General features: G+C 39.0%; 1 protein-coding gene across 3 annotated transcripts in view; it reads left to right on the top strand.

Moving 5' to 3' along the window:
- tp53i11b (tumor protein p53 inducible protein 11b) overlaps positions 1 to 14,339 on the top strand; it is a 32,515-nt gene extending 18,176 nt beyond the window's left edge. For 2 of the 3 annotated variants that reach the window (XM_040133970.1, XM_040133969.1), the window contains 6 exons: positions 3,203 to 3,342; positions 8,891 to 8,949; positions 9,123 to 9,171; positions 9,554 to 9,650; positions 11,396 to 11,497; positions 13,227 to 13,360. In XM_040133970.1, coding sequence (XP_039989904.1) covers positions 3,214 to 3,342; positions 8,891 to 8,949; positions 9,123 to 9,171; positions 9,554 to 9,650; positions 11,396 to 11,497; positions 13,227 to 13,360 — 570 coding nt within the window. In that variant the 5' untranslated portion in view covers positions 3,203 to 3,213. Of the gene's footprint in view, positions 1 to 3,202; positions 3,343 to 8,890; positions 8,950 to 9,122; positions 9,172 to 9,553; positions 9,651 to 11,395; positions 11,498 to 13,226 lie in introns of all 3 variants that reach the window. The other variant, XM_040133968.1, reaches the window with a different exon arrangement.
- Positions 14,340 to 14,628: the final 289 nt, after the last annotated feature.

Here is a 14,628-nt window from a genome sequence, read left to right as displayed (position 1 = left end):
GCCTGCTAAAGTAGTGAGATCTCTGAAACATTAGTTGTAATTTTTGTAATCACTAAGACATGTATCTACCTTTGAACTTCAAAGGGTAAGTTAGCCCCTCTTCACATCTTTTATTCTGAAAAGCCACTCATTAGGAAAGCATGTCTACTCCAATTGACTGAATACAGAACAAAGTCTCTTAATTTATCCTAAAATGTCCCTTATGACAGCAAGGAGAACGACAGTGGAGTGCCAGTTGTTCTCCGGAGAGACTTCATCATCAAAGGTGGTTTCAATCAAGAAAGGTGCTTTCAATAATGAAAAAGCAATTGGTCCATTGGCAGTTGCTAGGCAACTGCCTCAGCATTACTTCGGCAAGTCAAGGAGCACTGGTAGGGAAATTCAAAGGGAGAGACATGCAACGGTATTTTAGCATGTGAGAGAAATGTTTATTTAACAATACCTGAAGCACTGAGGTGTGTCTTATTTACTGCTTTATCACAGATTTTGATGGGGTCATGGTGATGGAGCAGATCAACATTCAAGGGCCACAATGTCATAGCTGCAGTTTTGCATCATTTATAGGGATGTCATGCAGTGCATCTGGTCTCTGTGCCTCAGACAGCCCAGAGATGTGGCGATGAAAGAAGGGAAGTTGTTGAATACAGTTGGTCACTTTTCTGAATTAAATTAGTATTGATTTGAAGGTAAACAATAAGGCTGAACAATATATCATTTTAGCCTTGATATAGCAATGTATGCATATGCAATAATCATATTGCAAAGGAAGTGTAATAAAGCAAACTGGGCCCACCATGGTACACTTGATTTTACTGCTTGAAAATGAGTAAAGTTTGCCTTTTGTGACTGATATAACAGTCTATTTCATCTGACAATTGACATAATTTCGCCTGAAGCAAATGTCTCATCATAATCATTCTGAGCATGCACTGTTTAACTGAGCATAAAAAAACAAACAAGATTCTCATGGATTTTTCCATCAAATTTTACAATTAGCAAAGAAGAGGAAAGATGTTGAGATAATTGTAGGTGAAAAAAAACTTCAGCGTTGTTACAAAGTGCGTTGGTTTTTTTAAGATATCAAATAAAACCTGGTACTACCAGAGATCATGGATCTACTAGAGTTAAAAGTTGCATAATGTATTTCTGGCAATATGGTGTAACTTGTTTAAAAAATTGGAACAGAAATTACAATATTTATGTCTATATTTGTAAAAAGATGCACTCAGATTAGCAGACTTTCCACCTGTCTGTCCCTCCCAAACACATATGGGGTGGCAGGAAGTGGATGATAGAAGAATAAAGTATTAGGAAGACCTTAAAATATAATGCTGCCCAAGTATGGCTACAGCCTATGTTTATTTACATTATCAATGTTGTTTTCATGTAATTCATTAATCATTTTATCTGTGATGTCCTCCAGTTATTAATTTTGTCTCACCAGCAGTCCAAAATCCCAAAGGTATAAATCATTTGGAGAAATTATGATTAGTTAAAGACAGTCGATTTATTGGTTCAAAACAAATTCCAATAAAACATCCAATAAAAACTATACGGCCTCATAAATTCAAATGTAATTAAATCAACTACTGTCTGACTGAGCTGTCACTAAAATGGAATATATCCTGGAAAATGTGTGGCTGGTCTTTTGTATTGGAGTGTTTTAGCATGAATAGGTGTTTATGATATTATCCACTCACTTTATTTGTTTATAATCTGTTCTCATGTGCAGCCTAGCTGTGCAGCTGTGTAAGAAAACAACAGTATTTCTTCATATTTACTTGATGCTTACCTTGTGCCATATAACTGCAATGATTCACTTCCAATTTGGGGGAAAAATGAGCAATTTGTGTTGTTTCCTGGTTGCACTGGGACAGAGCTCTCTGTTATAGGGGCTGTCCTCATCCTTAGCAGAATGGTTCAATAATTGCTCTTGTTTTACTCCTCTAGAGAACTGCCGTGTGGAGAAGCCATCAATTTTTATACAAGCCATCCCACTGTCTGTCTGTCTGTCTGTGCGTACGTGCGTGCGTGCACACTTGTTTGCATATGCTTTTTTGCCTTCAGTTGAACCAAGTAGGTTGGATGTTACATTATTAAGTTGATGATTATCTCTCTGGATTTGACTGTTGCTTTTGCCCTTTGAATCCACACGGACTTTTCATGAACAAAGTTATATTACGAATGAATTGCAAATAAATGTTTATTTATAATTGTTTATAGTTTTATGCACTAACAGTTAATAATACTGGAATTACAGCCTTATTGTTAAGGTTTAAAAAATGTTTCAAACTTTCCGACTTACAAAGCACAACCAGAGGTTTTTTTTCACAATTTCTTGGTTATGAAATGCATTCTTATCGCTTTAGAAACTAACAGAGCCAGCAAGCTGAGCACCAGTGTAGTTTTAGTCTGTTTTAATCACAACAGTGGGGATAAAAATAAGTCATGCTGAGAGCTTAAAGCAAGAAACTGACAAAAATGAGAAGAAAGTAGATGATGAAATCATTTTTGAAGTAAAAGGCCATTGAGGAGCAATTTCAAGTGAGACATAAATGTGTCTGTAGCCAAGGTTAGGGCATATGTCGTGTAGACAATACAAGCTGACATCAAATCCACCTTCCACTTGCTGATTCACATGCTGTCAGTAGAACTTGATCAATATGGACAGTGTTGCCCTCAGTCTTCAAACAACCCTAGTTCCATTTACGTGTGGGTGTGTACGTGTGTGAAGCAAAGGCCTAAGTCACTATCAGATGCATTGGATCTTTGAGCAGGCACCTGCGCCAGTTGGCCTCCAGGCAGACCTACAGGAAATCTGACTCCTGCTTCCAGACTGACTTAAAAGGAAGGTTTTTATGGGTTGTTTCTATTCGCTGGACACGCGTTATGTAATTGTGTTGCATAAGTCAAGTCCTCAAGGGGATTATTTGTAGATTCGTAGATACCTCTTCCTGCCTGTGCTGTAGAGAGGTGTCTTCTTCGGAGAGAAGGGTATTAACAGAAGAAAAACTCTGATATATTTTTTACATAATGGAAACTCAAAAGTAACGTCTTGAAATTTTCCTTTTTTCCCGTCTTCTTTCCCACACTTCCTCTATTTCATTTACTAATTTATCCCCTCCAACAATACTACTGTGCACACAATGCTTGCCTTCCCAACTTCTCTCAACGTGTGCCTCTCTTTCCACTTTTTTGTCAGGTGTGTGCCCCATGGCGTCTAAGCCTCACCCTCCTCTGATGAAGAAGCACAGTCAGACAGACTTGATAAGCCGTCTCAAGAGCCGGAAGATCCTTGGAGTCGGCGGAGAGGATGATGATGGTGAAGTACACCGCTCGAAGGTCAGATTACTTCACATGAATATAGTAGTTATTTTTATTCAGTAATGGGCAGTAATGCAAACAACAAGGGAAAATGGCTTGTGCATTAGTGCAAAAAACAGCTTAGTTACAGATGAAAGCACATGTTAAACCATCATCAGTTAAATGGATATATTGCTGCAGTGTATTAAAAAAAAGGCACTAAAACACAAATGCATTCATTAACCCTGAGAAAAGCTATGGATTCCTTTTAAAAGCCACAACAGGCTGCTAATTGGCTCATCACTCTCATAGTGTGCCATTGTGTGCATTTGCTAATTATGCTTCAGTGAATCTAGATCAGTTAATCCCATGAGCTCCTGCTGCTCCACTGAGATGTGACTGGCTTCCCTGGGAGACTCCCTGCTTCATGCATCTCGTGTGTTGTATTTCTGCCTCCTATGTATTTGCACATTCATATGGACAGTGTGCAGTGATGTGTACACCAAATCACGACAGCGCACATGCTGGTTCATGGTGGTAAACACTACAACACTTGTCATAATCATGAATGTCAAGCAGCACAGTTGCAGGCTGACAATAATTTCTGGTTTTGTTTCAGGCTGATCAATTATCAAGATACCACTGCTTTGTTTTTGTTTTGCTTTTGCTTGTTTTTTTTTAAATCAGATACCATTAGAATGAGCATAGACAGAGCAAACTGTTCCTCACTGAAATATTAATTAGGCAAGTGGGAACAGGGAACAGAACAGAAGGGATCAGGCATACGGTGGCGGCTGATAGCTTGTGATGAGATGTCGCCCCCCTTTTCTCAGCCCTCTTGAGGGTTTGTTTTCTCTCTTAATGTTTTAACAAGGAGCCTAACCAAGACATCTGCCGCTTAGATCCCTTTCACAAAGCGTATCGATGGAGACAGATACATATAAAGAGAAAGAAAAACATAATCCCTGAACATCCATGGCAATAACACTTATTTGATTTGAGAAAGATTTTTGAGGTTAGAAAACTTACTATAATGATGACAATAAGGCACAGTTCAGTATGAAAATACTTTGCCTAATGTGGCCTATTGTACATGCTGTTTTGAAATGTGGCTTTCCCTATTTAACCGTGACATTGACCCTAATTTAGAAATTAAATTGTTGCTCTTACAGTGTAATTGTTCACTTGCTCTCCTGCATTGTGCTGTTACTAGAGCTGTTCCATTTATCCTTGCCACAAGTTTGTAGTAAAGAGGCCCATGGGATCTAAAAGTAAGGTTAGCTGCATAGCAAGAATTGGTTTGGATTGGGAAACAGCTGACTTGTCCCTGTAAACAAAGGAGGGAAGTGCTCCTGTGGTCCACTAACTGTCTCTTCCTGCTTCTGTTACTGCTTAGAGATAAGAATACAGTTCCTATTACCTATACTCCAGTAAGAGAGAAGGTTTGTATTTGTGCCACTGTACTGTATTTGAGTGCAGCTGTGCTACATTACGTTTTTAGCCCATGGTGTTACTGACAGCTTCTTGAATCCACTGGTACACTACTTTAGTGACAAGGTCATGTAGCAATAACCAAGCTCTGAAGGCGAGAGCTCAGGCTTTCATAAATAAGACATACAGCAATGTTTTGTGAATATTTTGTGTCCCAGAGGAATATGAGTGAGACATGAAATGGTGATTTACAATCTACTTAATATGAAACTGACAACATCCATCAGATGAGAAATGGAAAAAAATTTAGGTTGTGGGATAACAGATTATACTTCTCCTGAATATTTTTCATGATCTTTGACTGAAAACTTGCACTTTGTTTTACTGAAGGTGGCTGACTAAGTGAGTGATGACAAAGCCAGTCCATAGCAGCTGTGGTTAAGCGTCTCTCTCTGCAAACAGCATTGTGTGTTTCTTCCTTTTCCTGTTTCTCCCTCTCAACAACTCCCTTCCACTCTATTCTATCCCAAGCCAGCCCTGTGCCATCAGTTACCTTTGAATATTTCTCATGTTAGTCATGAATATTTATGTGTTCCTGTCAAACACAGCCCATGAAACCATGGCACAGGAAGGCTGATTCGCCTGGTCACGTGATTCACAGCTGGCACAGGCGGATTCATGTACAGGCAGTTCAGCGGCAGTGCAAGGAGGGATGTAATGGGTCTAGTCTACAACTCTTTATCTTGATATTTTTAGCTCTAAGGGAGTCTTTTCTTAAGGGTTCTGATTTGAGATCAAAGCTAGCAGCAGCTATGGGTGAGAGGAAATGTTTAAGAATCTAAAAAAAAAAATCAGTAACACAAGGGTAGCTTTTTTTTTTTTCCTCCATTTTGTATAAGACACATTAAATCATTCGATGACTTCCTCTCTTGCTTTTCTGACATCATAAAATGCAAGTTCTAGAAAGCTATCTAAAAAGAGGCTTTGTGGTCCATTGGCATTGCTCATTTTGTGTGTGTTTCCATTAAAGTTTACTGCAAATGCACACATGCATGAGTATCTTCATCTATTTTCTTTTAAATGTGTAATCATAGCATATGTTTCACTGCACTGGAGTAATGCATATAACACTTGATGTGCTGTGAGAGTAGGGAAGTGATTATTATCACATCTTTAATAAGGGTCTTTTCCTATATCAATATACATCACAATATGGTAAATGTATACAGAATCACCTTTCACACATTAGTATCAAACTGATGTACAAAGTTATAAACTATGTTCCACTGTCATCCATTACATAAGTGTAAACTCTTATGTGTAAAACAAAACTTTCAACAACTCATTTTGTTAGGTTTTTGTTTTTTTTTTGTTTTTTTTTACATCTTGCTTGGAATAAGTAATGTGGATAATAGAAATTTGCTTAAAAAATAGCATGATAAGATAATTTCAGCATGATATGATGCCACTGAACATCCATAAATTTCTAAAATAGTATTATCTCCCAGCCCTCTGCAAGAGACTAATTAAATAATGGATTGCAAAAAAAAAAAAAAGTCACATATGATGGCAATGACTTGCAAGATGGTCTGGTATTGTTTTTGTGTGTGTGTGTGTGTGTGTGTGAGCGAGAGAGATCGTGGCAAAATGTGGTGAGAGAGAGAGAGATTGTGGCAAAATGTGGTGAGAGAGAGAGAGAGAGAGATCATGGCAAAATGAGGTGAGAGAGAGAGAGATCATGGCAAAATGAGGTGAGAGAGAGAGAGATCATGGCAAAATGAGGTGAGAGAGAGAGAGATCATGGCAAAATGAGGTGAGAGAGAGAGAGAGATCATGGCAAAATGTGGAGAGAGAGAGAGAGAGATCATGGCAAAATGTGGAGAGAGAGAGAGAGAGAGAGAGAGATCATGGCAAAATGTAGAGAGAGAGAGAGAGAGAGATCATGGCAAAATGTGGAGAGAGAGAGAGAGAGATCATGGCAAAATGTGGTGACAGAGAGAGAGAGATCGTGGCAAAATGTGGTGAGAGAGAGAGAGATCGTGGCAAAATGAGGTGAGAGAGAGAGATCATGCAAAATGAGGTGAGAGAGAGAGATCATGCAAAATGAGGTGAGAGAGAGAGAGAGAGATCATGGCAAAATGTGGTGAGAGAGAGAGAGATCATGGCAAAATGTGGTCCTGGAGACACCTTGAGTACTTTGGCATGTGCCTGTGTAGTTGAGATCAAAGTGTAGGCATAGTTCAAAGAGGGGTGTGGTCTGACCCACGAGTACAGAGTAGTCCTGTAATAATGAAGAAATGACTGCTGAGTGCTCATTAGTCGGAATGTCAACATGTTGATGGGCGTCGCGGCTGGTTTGTTCCCATCACATCATGGTCTTTAGTTTCCTTTCGCAGTGAAATTGGGTCCCATTCTTATAGTCATAATTTATAATAGTTTTGACTTTAACCTCTCTTAAATGCATGGGATCATATTTCATCACATAAGTTGATGGAACAACTAGATGAAATACAGTTGTTTTTGAAAATGTTCCAGCTGCTCTGCTTAGTCTCCTTTACATGGTGCAAAATGAGAAAAGGCAAAACCCTTGAAAACCCTTGTCTTGATGTTTCAAGTATATGACAGGAATAGTTTTGTTTCATTCACTCTGACACTTCACAGGCTCATAGAGCAGAAAACTACTTTCCAATTGATAGTGAGGTTCATGCTTCGGTGTATTTTTGGTTTCAGTGATGCCGTGTCTGCAACACAAGAACAGTTTTTGAGGGAAGAAATGATTAATGATGAGGAGAAATAATTTATTTTAGGGGAATGACAGGACCCACAGGCTTTGGATGAAAGAATTCAACTTCACATCCAGCCAACAATTGTAATTTCTCTGTGGGTTACTGTCTGTTCAGGCGGAAAACTGGGTTTATGTTTTCCACTTGCCCTCTGCGTGGTTTGTCTGTGACTGTTTGTTTACTTCCCTGTCCTTGTGTATTTGAAGTATGAATCTGAATTTGTCAGCATTTCTAAGCCTGTATCCCCCACTAACATGCTAAATGCTCTCCCTCTGAACCATCTCCTTTGTTATTTTCCATGGTTTTACAGACATACATTGCATATACAGATATACATCCTATGCTGTGGACATCAAACTTTTGATTAACCACTTGACTATATAGTCTTCAAAATGAAAATCTTGAAAAATGCTCAGCATAGTTTCCAATAGCTTGAGGTAATGTCTTCAGATTGCTTGTTTTGTCTGACCCAACAGTCTTAAACAAGTTGACAATGATATAAAACAGACAAAAGCAGCAAATCCTTACATTTTTTTAAGCTGGAACCAGCAAATGTTTGGCATTTTTCGTTCATAAATCATACCAGCCCTTATACAGTTATTGATGTTATTAATGTTTACCATGCTGGTAATATAATACTGAACAGAAATTGAGCCACAGTGTGTATTTGGATGCTCTAAATTTGTGTTTTTGGGAGAGGTCCATGTGAATATATTAGTGCTTCATGGAGCATAGCTAGAAAAATCAAGTTGCCAATCATTAGCATTCCAGCATCTTCTAGCATCTGTGATAACAGATGCTTCAGATATTATGAGGGAAGCACTGGGGTGTGTCTTTTCAATATTGCAGTATGATAACATTCTCTCTGTCTAGCATTTCATGAAATATTAACTGTTATCAGTCATTTGTATTCAGCTTTCAGTTTGTCAAAATGATCTCCCACTATTGGTTTAGGGCTTTCAGGATTATAAACCGATTATTGCATTTTCTTCTGCCATAAACTTGGTAGTTGGTTATTCATCCAGAATTCACTACAAGATGTTGTTATGACATACCCTCTTAATCTTCAGGGGGTGATTAAAGAGGTGAAGACATTTACAGTCTCCAATTAACATCCTAATAGGTCCTTCCCTGACACTCGTCTTTTCTTTTTTCTCCATCGCTTTGTTTAATGTGCTTCTTTCCAGTAGCTTGCTGAAGATGTGTCGGCAACAATAAATACATGTCCATGGAGAGCGCTTTATTCTTGGTTATGTGGTGCTTTGTTGAAGGTTGTCATAATAGATATCTGATAAGATTACACGATCGCTGTTACATTTCCCTTCTCATAACTCATTTCCTTTTTTCTTTTGTCGTGCCTTGTTTGCTCACAGATCAGTCAGATGCTTGGAAATGAGATGAAGTTTGCAGTGCGAGACCCCATCGGGCTGAGGTGAGATTTCAGATGCTCAGAACATCTCACAATTAACACAGCAGAATATGTGCGGTCATGTGTGCATAACTTCCAGTGAAGCTCAACATCTTGTAAACTCTGAGAAAACAAATGTACAATCAGTAGTGGCTGCAGGAAGGATATCGTATGTCATGTAATGTCTTTCTTCTTAGGGTGTGGCTACTCCTCTCAGCGGTGGGTTTTACAGTTATGGCCCTGATGGTAAGTGGTTGCTTAAATTATCAACAAAGTGAAGAAGTTGTTTCACCTTCATAACTTTAAAAGTCCTCATTCAATTCTCTCAATAAAAGATTTTGCAGAATTTGGAGAGAGAGAAAGCACTCTTCTTAGAAATAGGAAAAACCATGTTATAAACCCAGTAGTATAGTGAAGGACGTCTGAAGAAACAGCTTTGTCTTCGTCGGCCATATAACCTAAATGCTCAATATCCTCAGTGTTCAGGGCTTGCACAGTGACTGTAACTCACAGGAAGACTTTGTCAATACTGCTACATTTTGGGGCCATTATGGGGGCGTTTGGGGACGACAGAATGCTGTTGTGTTGATATGACAGAGCCGTGTTGTGCTTTTGTTTTCCTACACAGGCCCTGGTGTTTCCCAACCAGCTATATGAGGTTTTTTTTGAGGAGGAGCTCTCCACGACTAGCATCTCCGTTCGCCTTTATGGAGGAGCACTGCTTAGTACGTCTTCACTCCTGAAATGCAAGAAAGACACAGATAATAAATACATAAAGCTATTCATGTTTCCTCATGTATAGTTGCAGTACAGTGAGTATATTGCATATAAAGAAGCAGTACATTCACAGTGCTGCAATGATGCTGACAGTGTTTTAATGTTTATATACTTGCTAAAAATATACACTGGTATAATGCTAGTCTCGTGATAATGCGTTGATTACAATTCATACACAAGCATTCAGATGATGTACAGAAAGGTCTCTTCATGCTGCAAAATCCTTCCTTGAGGCTACAAAAAGAGGCTGTATAATTTGATTCTGTTTTGTGTATTTACAGTCCACTATGAGGGCATGACAGGGGTACAGAGACCATTTCTCCAGAATAATCACAGCAGCGGCCCCAGTCGCCTCTGTTTCTGTGGCCTCATATATCAAGTCTAAATCTGGTGGGAACACAGTGGGGGATGGCAGGACAGTGTATGTATTGTGTGTGTGTGTGTGTGTGTGTGTGTGTGTGTGTGTGTGTGTGTGTGGGGGGGGTCCTGATCTGAGAGGAGGCAGTGTATTACTCTACATACTCCACATTCAAATTTTGCAAATCATTCATGCAATTGCACATGAAATTGAGCTTATTTATTTATTTTTATTTATTTTATTTTTTGGCTCTTCCATGCCTTGCATCCAAAGGGGACGAGCGATGCTCATAAATATGCAAGGTAATTAGGCATTTGTGCTTTGTTCCCCTGTTACAGAGCAATTATATTGTAAATGTAAGCGATTACCTTAATGGCCTTAGTTTTAGACTGCTGTCAGACAAGTTGGTGAGTCAGTCACTCAGTGATTACAGTGCCTGGGACAGAGAGGCAGGTAGCACACAGGTTGTCCTTGAAGGGAAAGTAAGCAGAGAAAGCAAGAAAAAAACGACCATTTTATATATATAAAATATTTCATCTATTTAAAATGCTCTCCTCACAGGAAATTATGGGAAAACTAAGGACAAACCACATACTGTAGTCTAACATACTGTATGCATATCTTGATAAATGTTAACAATAAAAAATTTGTACAAATCAAAAATAACCCTCTGCATGATCACAGCATAACTTGAAGAGAGAGAAAACCTTAAACACATGGTACTGTGGAGGAAGATATGAATGAAGCAACTCTGTCTCATAAGGACAACAAAAGACTAGCTTCTTCATTTTAAATGTCAGCAGGGCTTTGGGGATTAGCAAAGAAAAAGGGTGATGTCTGACGAGACAAGGAACGGTAAAGGGGGCGGCGGATGGGGTCTCATCTGCCACACAGATGGAACCTGGCAGGGAGAGGATACAGTCCATCAGCCCTGCTCATTTCCTTAGCCTCACACGTGTGTGTGTGTGTGTGTGTGTGTGTGTGTGTGTGTGTGTGTGGATGTGGATGTGGGTGTGGGTGTGGATGTGGATGTGGATGTGGATGTGGATGTGGGTGGGTGGGTGGAGTGAAATACAGGAAAATTAACTGGAATAATGGTGGGGAATTAAATTATTTAGCACAGGCTTTTATGAGAATCAATGAGTCAGAGCATTCAGCAGAATCAATAGGCCAATTGTCACTGTCGGTACGTCTTAGATTACAGTACAGCTGCAGGTAAATTGTTCTCATAGTTTTGTTGGTGGAATTGCTTTTGAATGTGTAGGAGTCGTCTTAGCTGTTTTCATTCCCATGCCCCTGAGCCTATAAATTCCCTTTTATTTCATGCCTTTCCAGGTCTGGCCCTTATCATGTGGAACGGTTTGTACACAGCAGAGAAAATCATCATCCAGTGGACCCTGCTCAGTGAAGGCTGCTACTTTGCTGTGCAGTTTCTAGGTGATTACCCTTTTTCAGCACATCATTTTACAGGTTTAGTTGTCTTTTTGCCCCTAACTGTGAGAATCATGTTATCAGAGTCCCCCATCACACTTGGTAACTTGAGTTTGTTGAACTGAAACAAAACATCAGTCAGATTTGAGTTCGGCAGGGCATTTTGTATGTATGTGTTGATACTGCCCTCTTGTGTTGAATAAGTGTACTCAAAGCTTTGCATTTTATTTAAGGATTGGTTCACACTTTTTCAAGTCTTAAAACAATACACACATGCCCATATGTACATTTTCACAGTATAACTATTCCTCCTGTCTGCACTGGACCTGAACAGACCTCTTTCTAAAGCAATGTCAACACAAGTGATAGTGGACAAATTCCACAGTCCTGGTTCTGTGGAAATATTACTTTAGTTCGGCTGAAGCTAATATGAGGCTGTGGCATTTTGAGTTACACAAATCAGGTGGGTTTCTTCCAAAGTTAGTCTTTAGTACAGAATTCCCTCTCTCTGTTACTATCCCTCCACTAAAGCTAGAGATACTGTCCAGGGAAATTCAAAGAGGAATTTTGTACTAAGAAGACTGTAACTTTGTATACCCAATTGATTCATCTAAAGGCCCCTTTGCACTGTGTGAGTTTGGGCTGTCAGAGATGTAAGTTGACAGCCATAAGAGAAACAAATCTGTGGTCTTCACTTCAAGACAGTGGTCCATGTTTTCACTGTGAGACACATCCACCAACAGCCATTTTGAAACTTTGGCAACCAAAGAGAGCCTGCGGCAAAATTTGAACAGGGTCAGATATTTAGGATCAAATTCTCGTAGTGTGACTTCTGCTACAACCTACATCTACAAACCAACCAATCAGAATGGCCGTCATTACGTCATATGTGCCATTTTTTTGTATAACGTTTACGAAAAAAACACACACAAACACACCTCCTTTTTGGAGCTTATAAGTTTGTGTGTGTCTGGCAAAGAAAAAAACCTTGCGGAGCTGCAGTTTAATAACATAAGAGCTGCACAGATGGATGACGCAAGCTGATGATGTGTCTTTTATCTTGTATACTATTCCACCTCCAGACCCCTCACATCTGATAACCAATTACTGCTCTCCATTCCACAAATCCTGTCCCACAAATCCAAAGGTGATGGAGCATTTTCGGCTGTTGGTGCTACATTGTGGAATAGTTTGCTCACTATTAGTTCTTCCCCCTCTATTGAAGGGGAAGAAAGCCTGTCTTAAGAACCATCTCTTTTCTTTTGCATTTTAATAGTCATCAATAGTGATCAGACTCTTTTTTTTTTTTTGTTTGTATTTATTTATTATCTGTGCAACAATGTCGTGTCGTGTTTTTATCATTTTTATCCGGATTTTCTATACTTTTACTAATTTACTTATCCTCTTATGTTTTGTTTTTATTTGATCATTCCTGTGCTTTTATTCTGTGTTTTTATTTGATTGTAATCATCAATCCAATATTTTCATAATTTCATCTCTCTGTAAATCACTTTGGACAACATTTGTTTTTTCTATAAATAAACTGACTTCACTTTCGATGTACTTATGGGTGATTATGTTTTAGGACAGAATAGGAAAAATGTGAACCCATCCTTTTAGATCCACTTTTCATATGATCAAAACTTGTGCACTGTGCCTTTTAGTTATGATTAAAAAAAAACAAAAACAAAAAACCAACATATTTTAAGTACTGAGTGTTGCTCTGTGGTTTCAGTGACATCCATCACCTTAATGGAGATCGGGATCCTGCCTAATGCTGCCATGCTCCTGCTCCTCAGTCAAGTGCTCTTCCTGCTGCTCACTATGGCTTACTACTACCACCTGGGCCGTAAACCAAAGAAAATCTGAGCTGCTTGTGTGATACTTCCAGGGAGGGGACAGCTGAGCACAGATCACAAACGTGGGGTCTGAAGGTTTGGATTATTATTTGACTGGGGCTCGGAGCATTACTTTCCCAGGGGATGCACCCTACCCTTTTCCATGGGACCCAACCTATTGTAACCCCCAGTATTCAACAGATGAGCACAGTCTCACATTCCAGACTCTGAAACATGAACGAGTAACCTCATAGTGAAAGTGAAATACTCTTTCGCTGGGCTGTGAGGTCAAGCCCCTCTTGAGACACATTCCTCCTTTGTGCAGTTCTGAGTGCTGTTGTTATAAAGGAGATAGCAGTATGTAGTGCATTGCGTTCTTGTGACACTTAGTTCTGTGATTTCATATGTACAGTATGGAGTAATTTCAAACATCTGATTATCTTGTTAATGTACATGATTTCCAGATTCAGCATTTAGTATTATCTGTTAGATAAAAAGTTGCATCTTGACACCATTTCTTAATCACACTCAAGGACCAAGAGTTTGAACTATAATTTGCTTCCTGTTTGATGCTGTCGATGTTAACTCAAAGTGTATGTATGCTCAAGTGAAGCCTGGATATCTGTGCTCTTGCATGCTTCTCTGACAGCCTTCCAGTGAATATACTAATTGGAAAAAAACTTGCTTTGTGTAAGATTCAGGTGCAATAAGATAAGCTGGATGAGTGACAATGAACCTTTTCTTACACTGCTGACAGCTTTCTTGGTCAGCATACTGAGGAAACTGCTCAAGGTCAGTTTATGCTCTCAGCCATTCCCAACAATCATATTCAGATTTAGATTACCCAAAAAGAAATGCTGAATCAAAACATTTTTTCAGGGACATAGTGACTTCTTCCTTGAGGTATCAGTCATGAGGTTCTACCAAAGTGAATAAGAATTATTTTGTACTGAATATTTACACTTCTGAGATTAATACATGTAATGTTGATAAATGCTCATGTGAAATCACTCAAAAAAGAATCGTTCTCTCCTTGTTGTGTGTGTACTGTTAGGCAGGACTTTAGCCCAAGTGATCTTACAGGAGGTATTTAATTATCTGAACTTTACTGTAAAGGTAGTGTCACAAGTCGAGCATGTAAGTGCACAGGGGGAAAAAATCCTGACCTGGTTCCTCTTTAGTGATGTAGCACAGTTTTTTACATACACCATATCCTTAGTCTATATCTTAGTATATATCCTATATCCTTATCCTATCCATATCCTTAAAACTACTTAAAATAACAGTCATGAACACTGC

The sequence above is a fragment of the Xiphias gladius genome, chromosome 8 (assembly GCF_016859285.1).
Source record: "Xiphias gladius isolate SHS-SW01 ecotype Sanya breed wild chromosome 8, ASM1685928v1, whole genome shotgun sequence".
NCBI classification, from domain to species: Eukaryota; Metazoa; Chordata; class Actinopteri; order Istiophoriformes; family Xiphiidae; genus Xiphias; species Xiphias gladius.
Note: the sequence above shows the minus strand (reverse complement) of the source record. Positions and strands in the feature narration are given on the sequence as shown.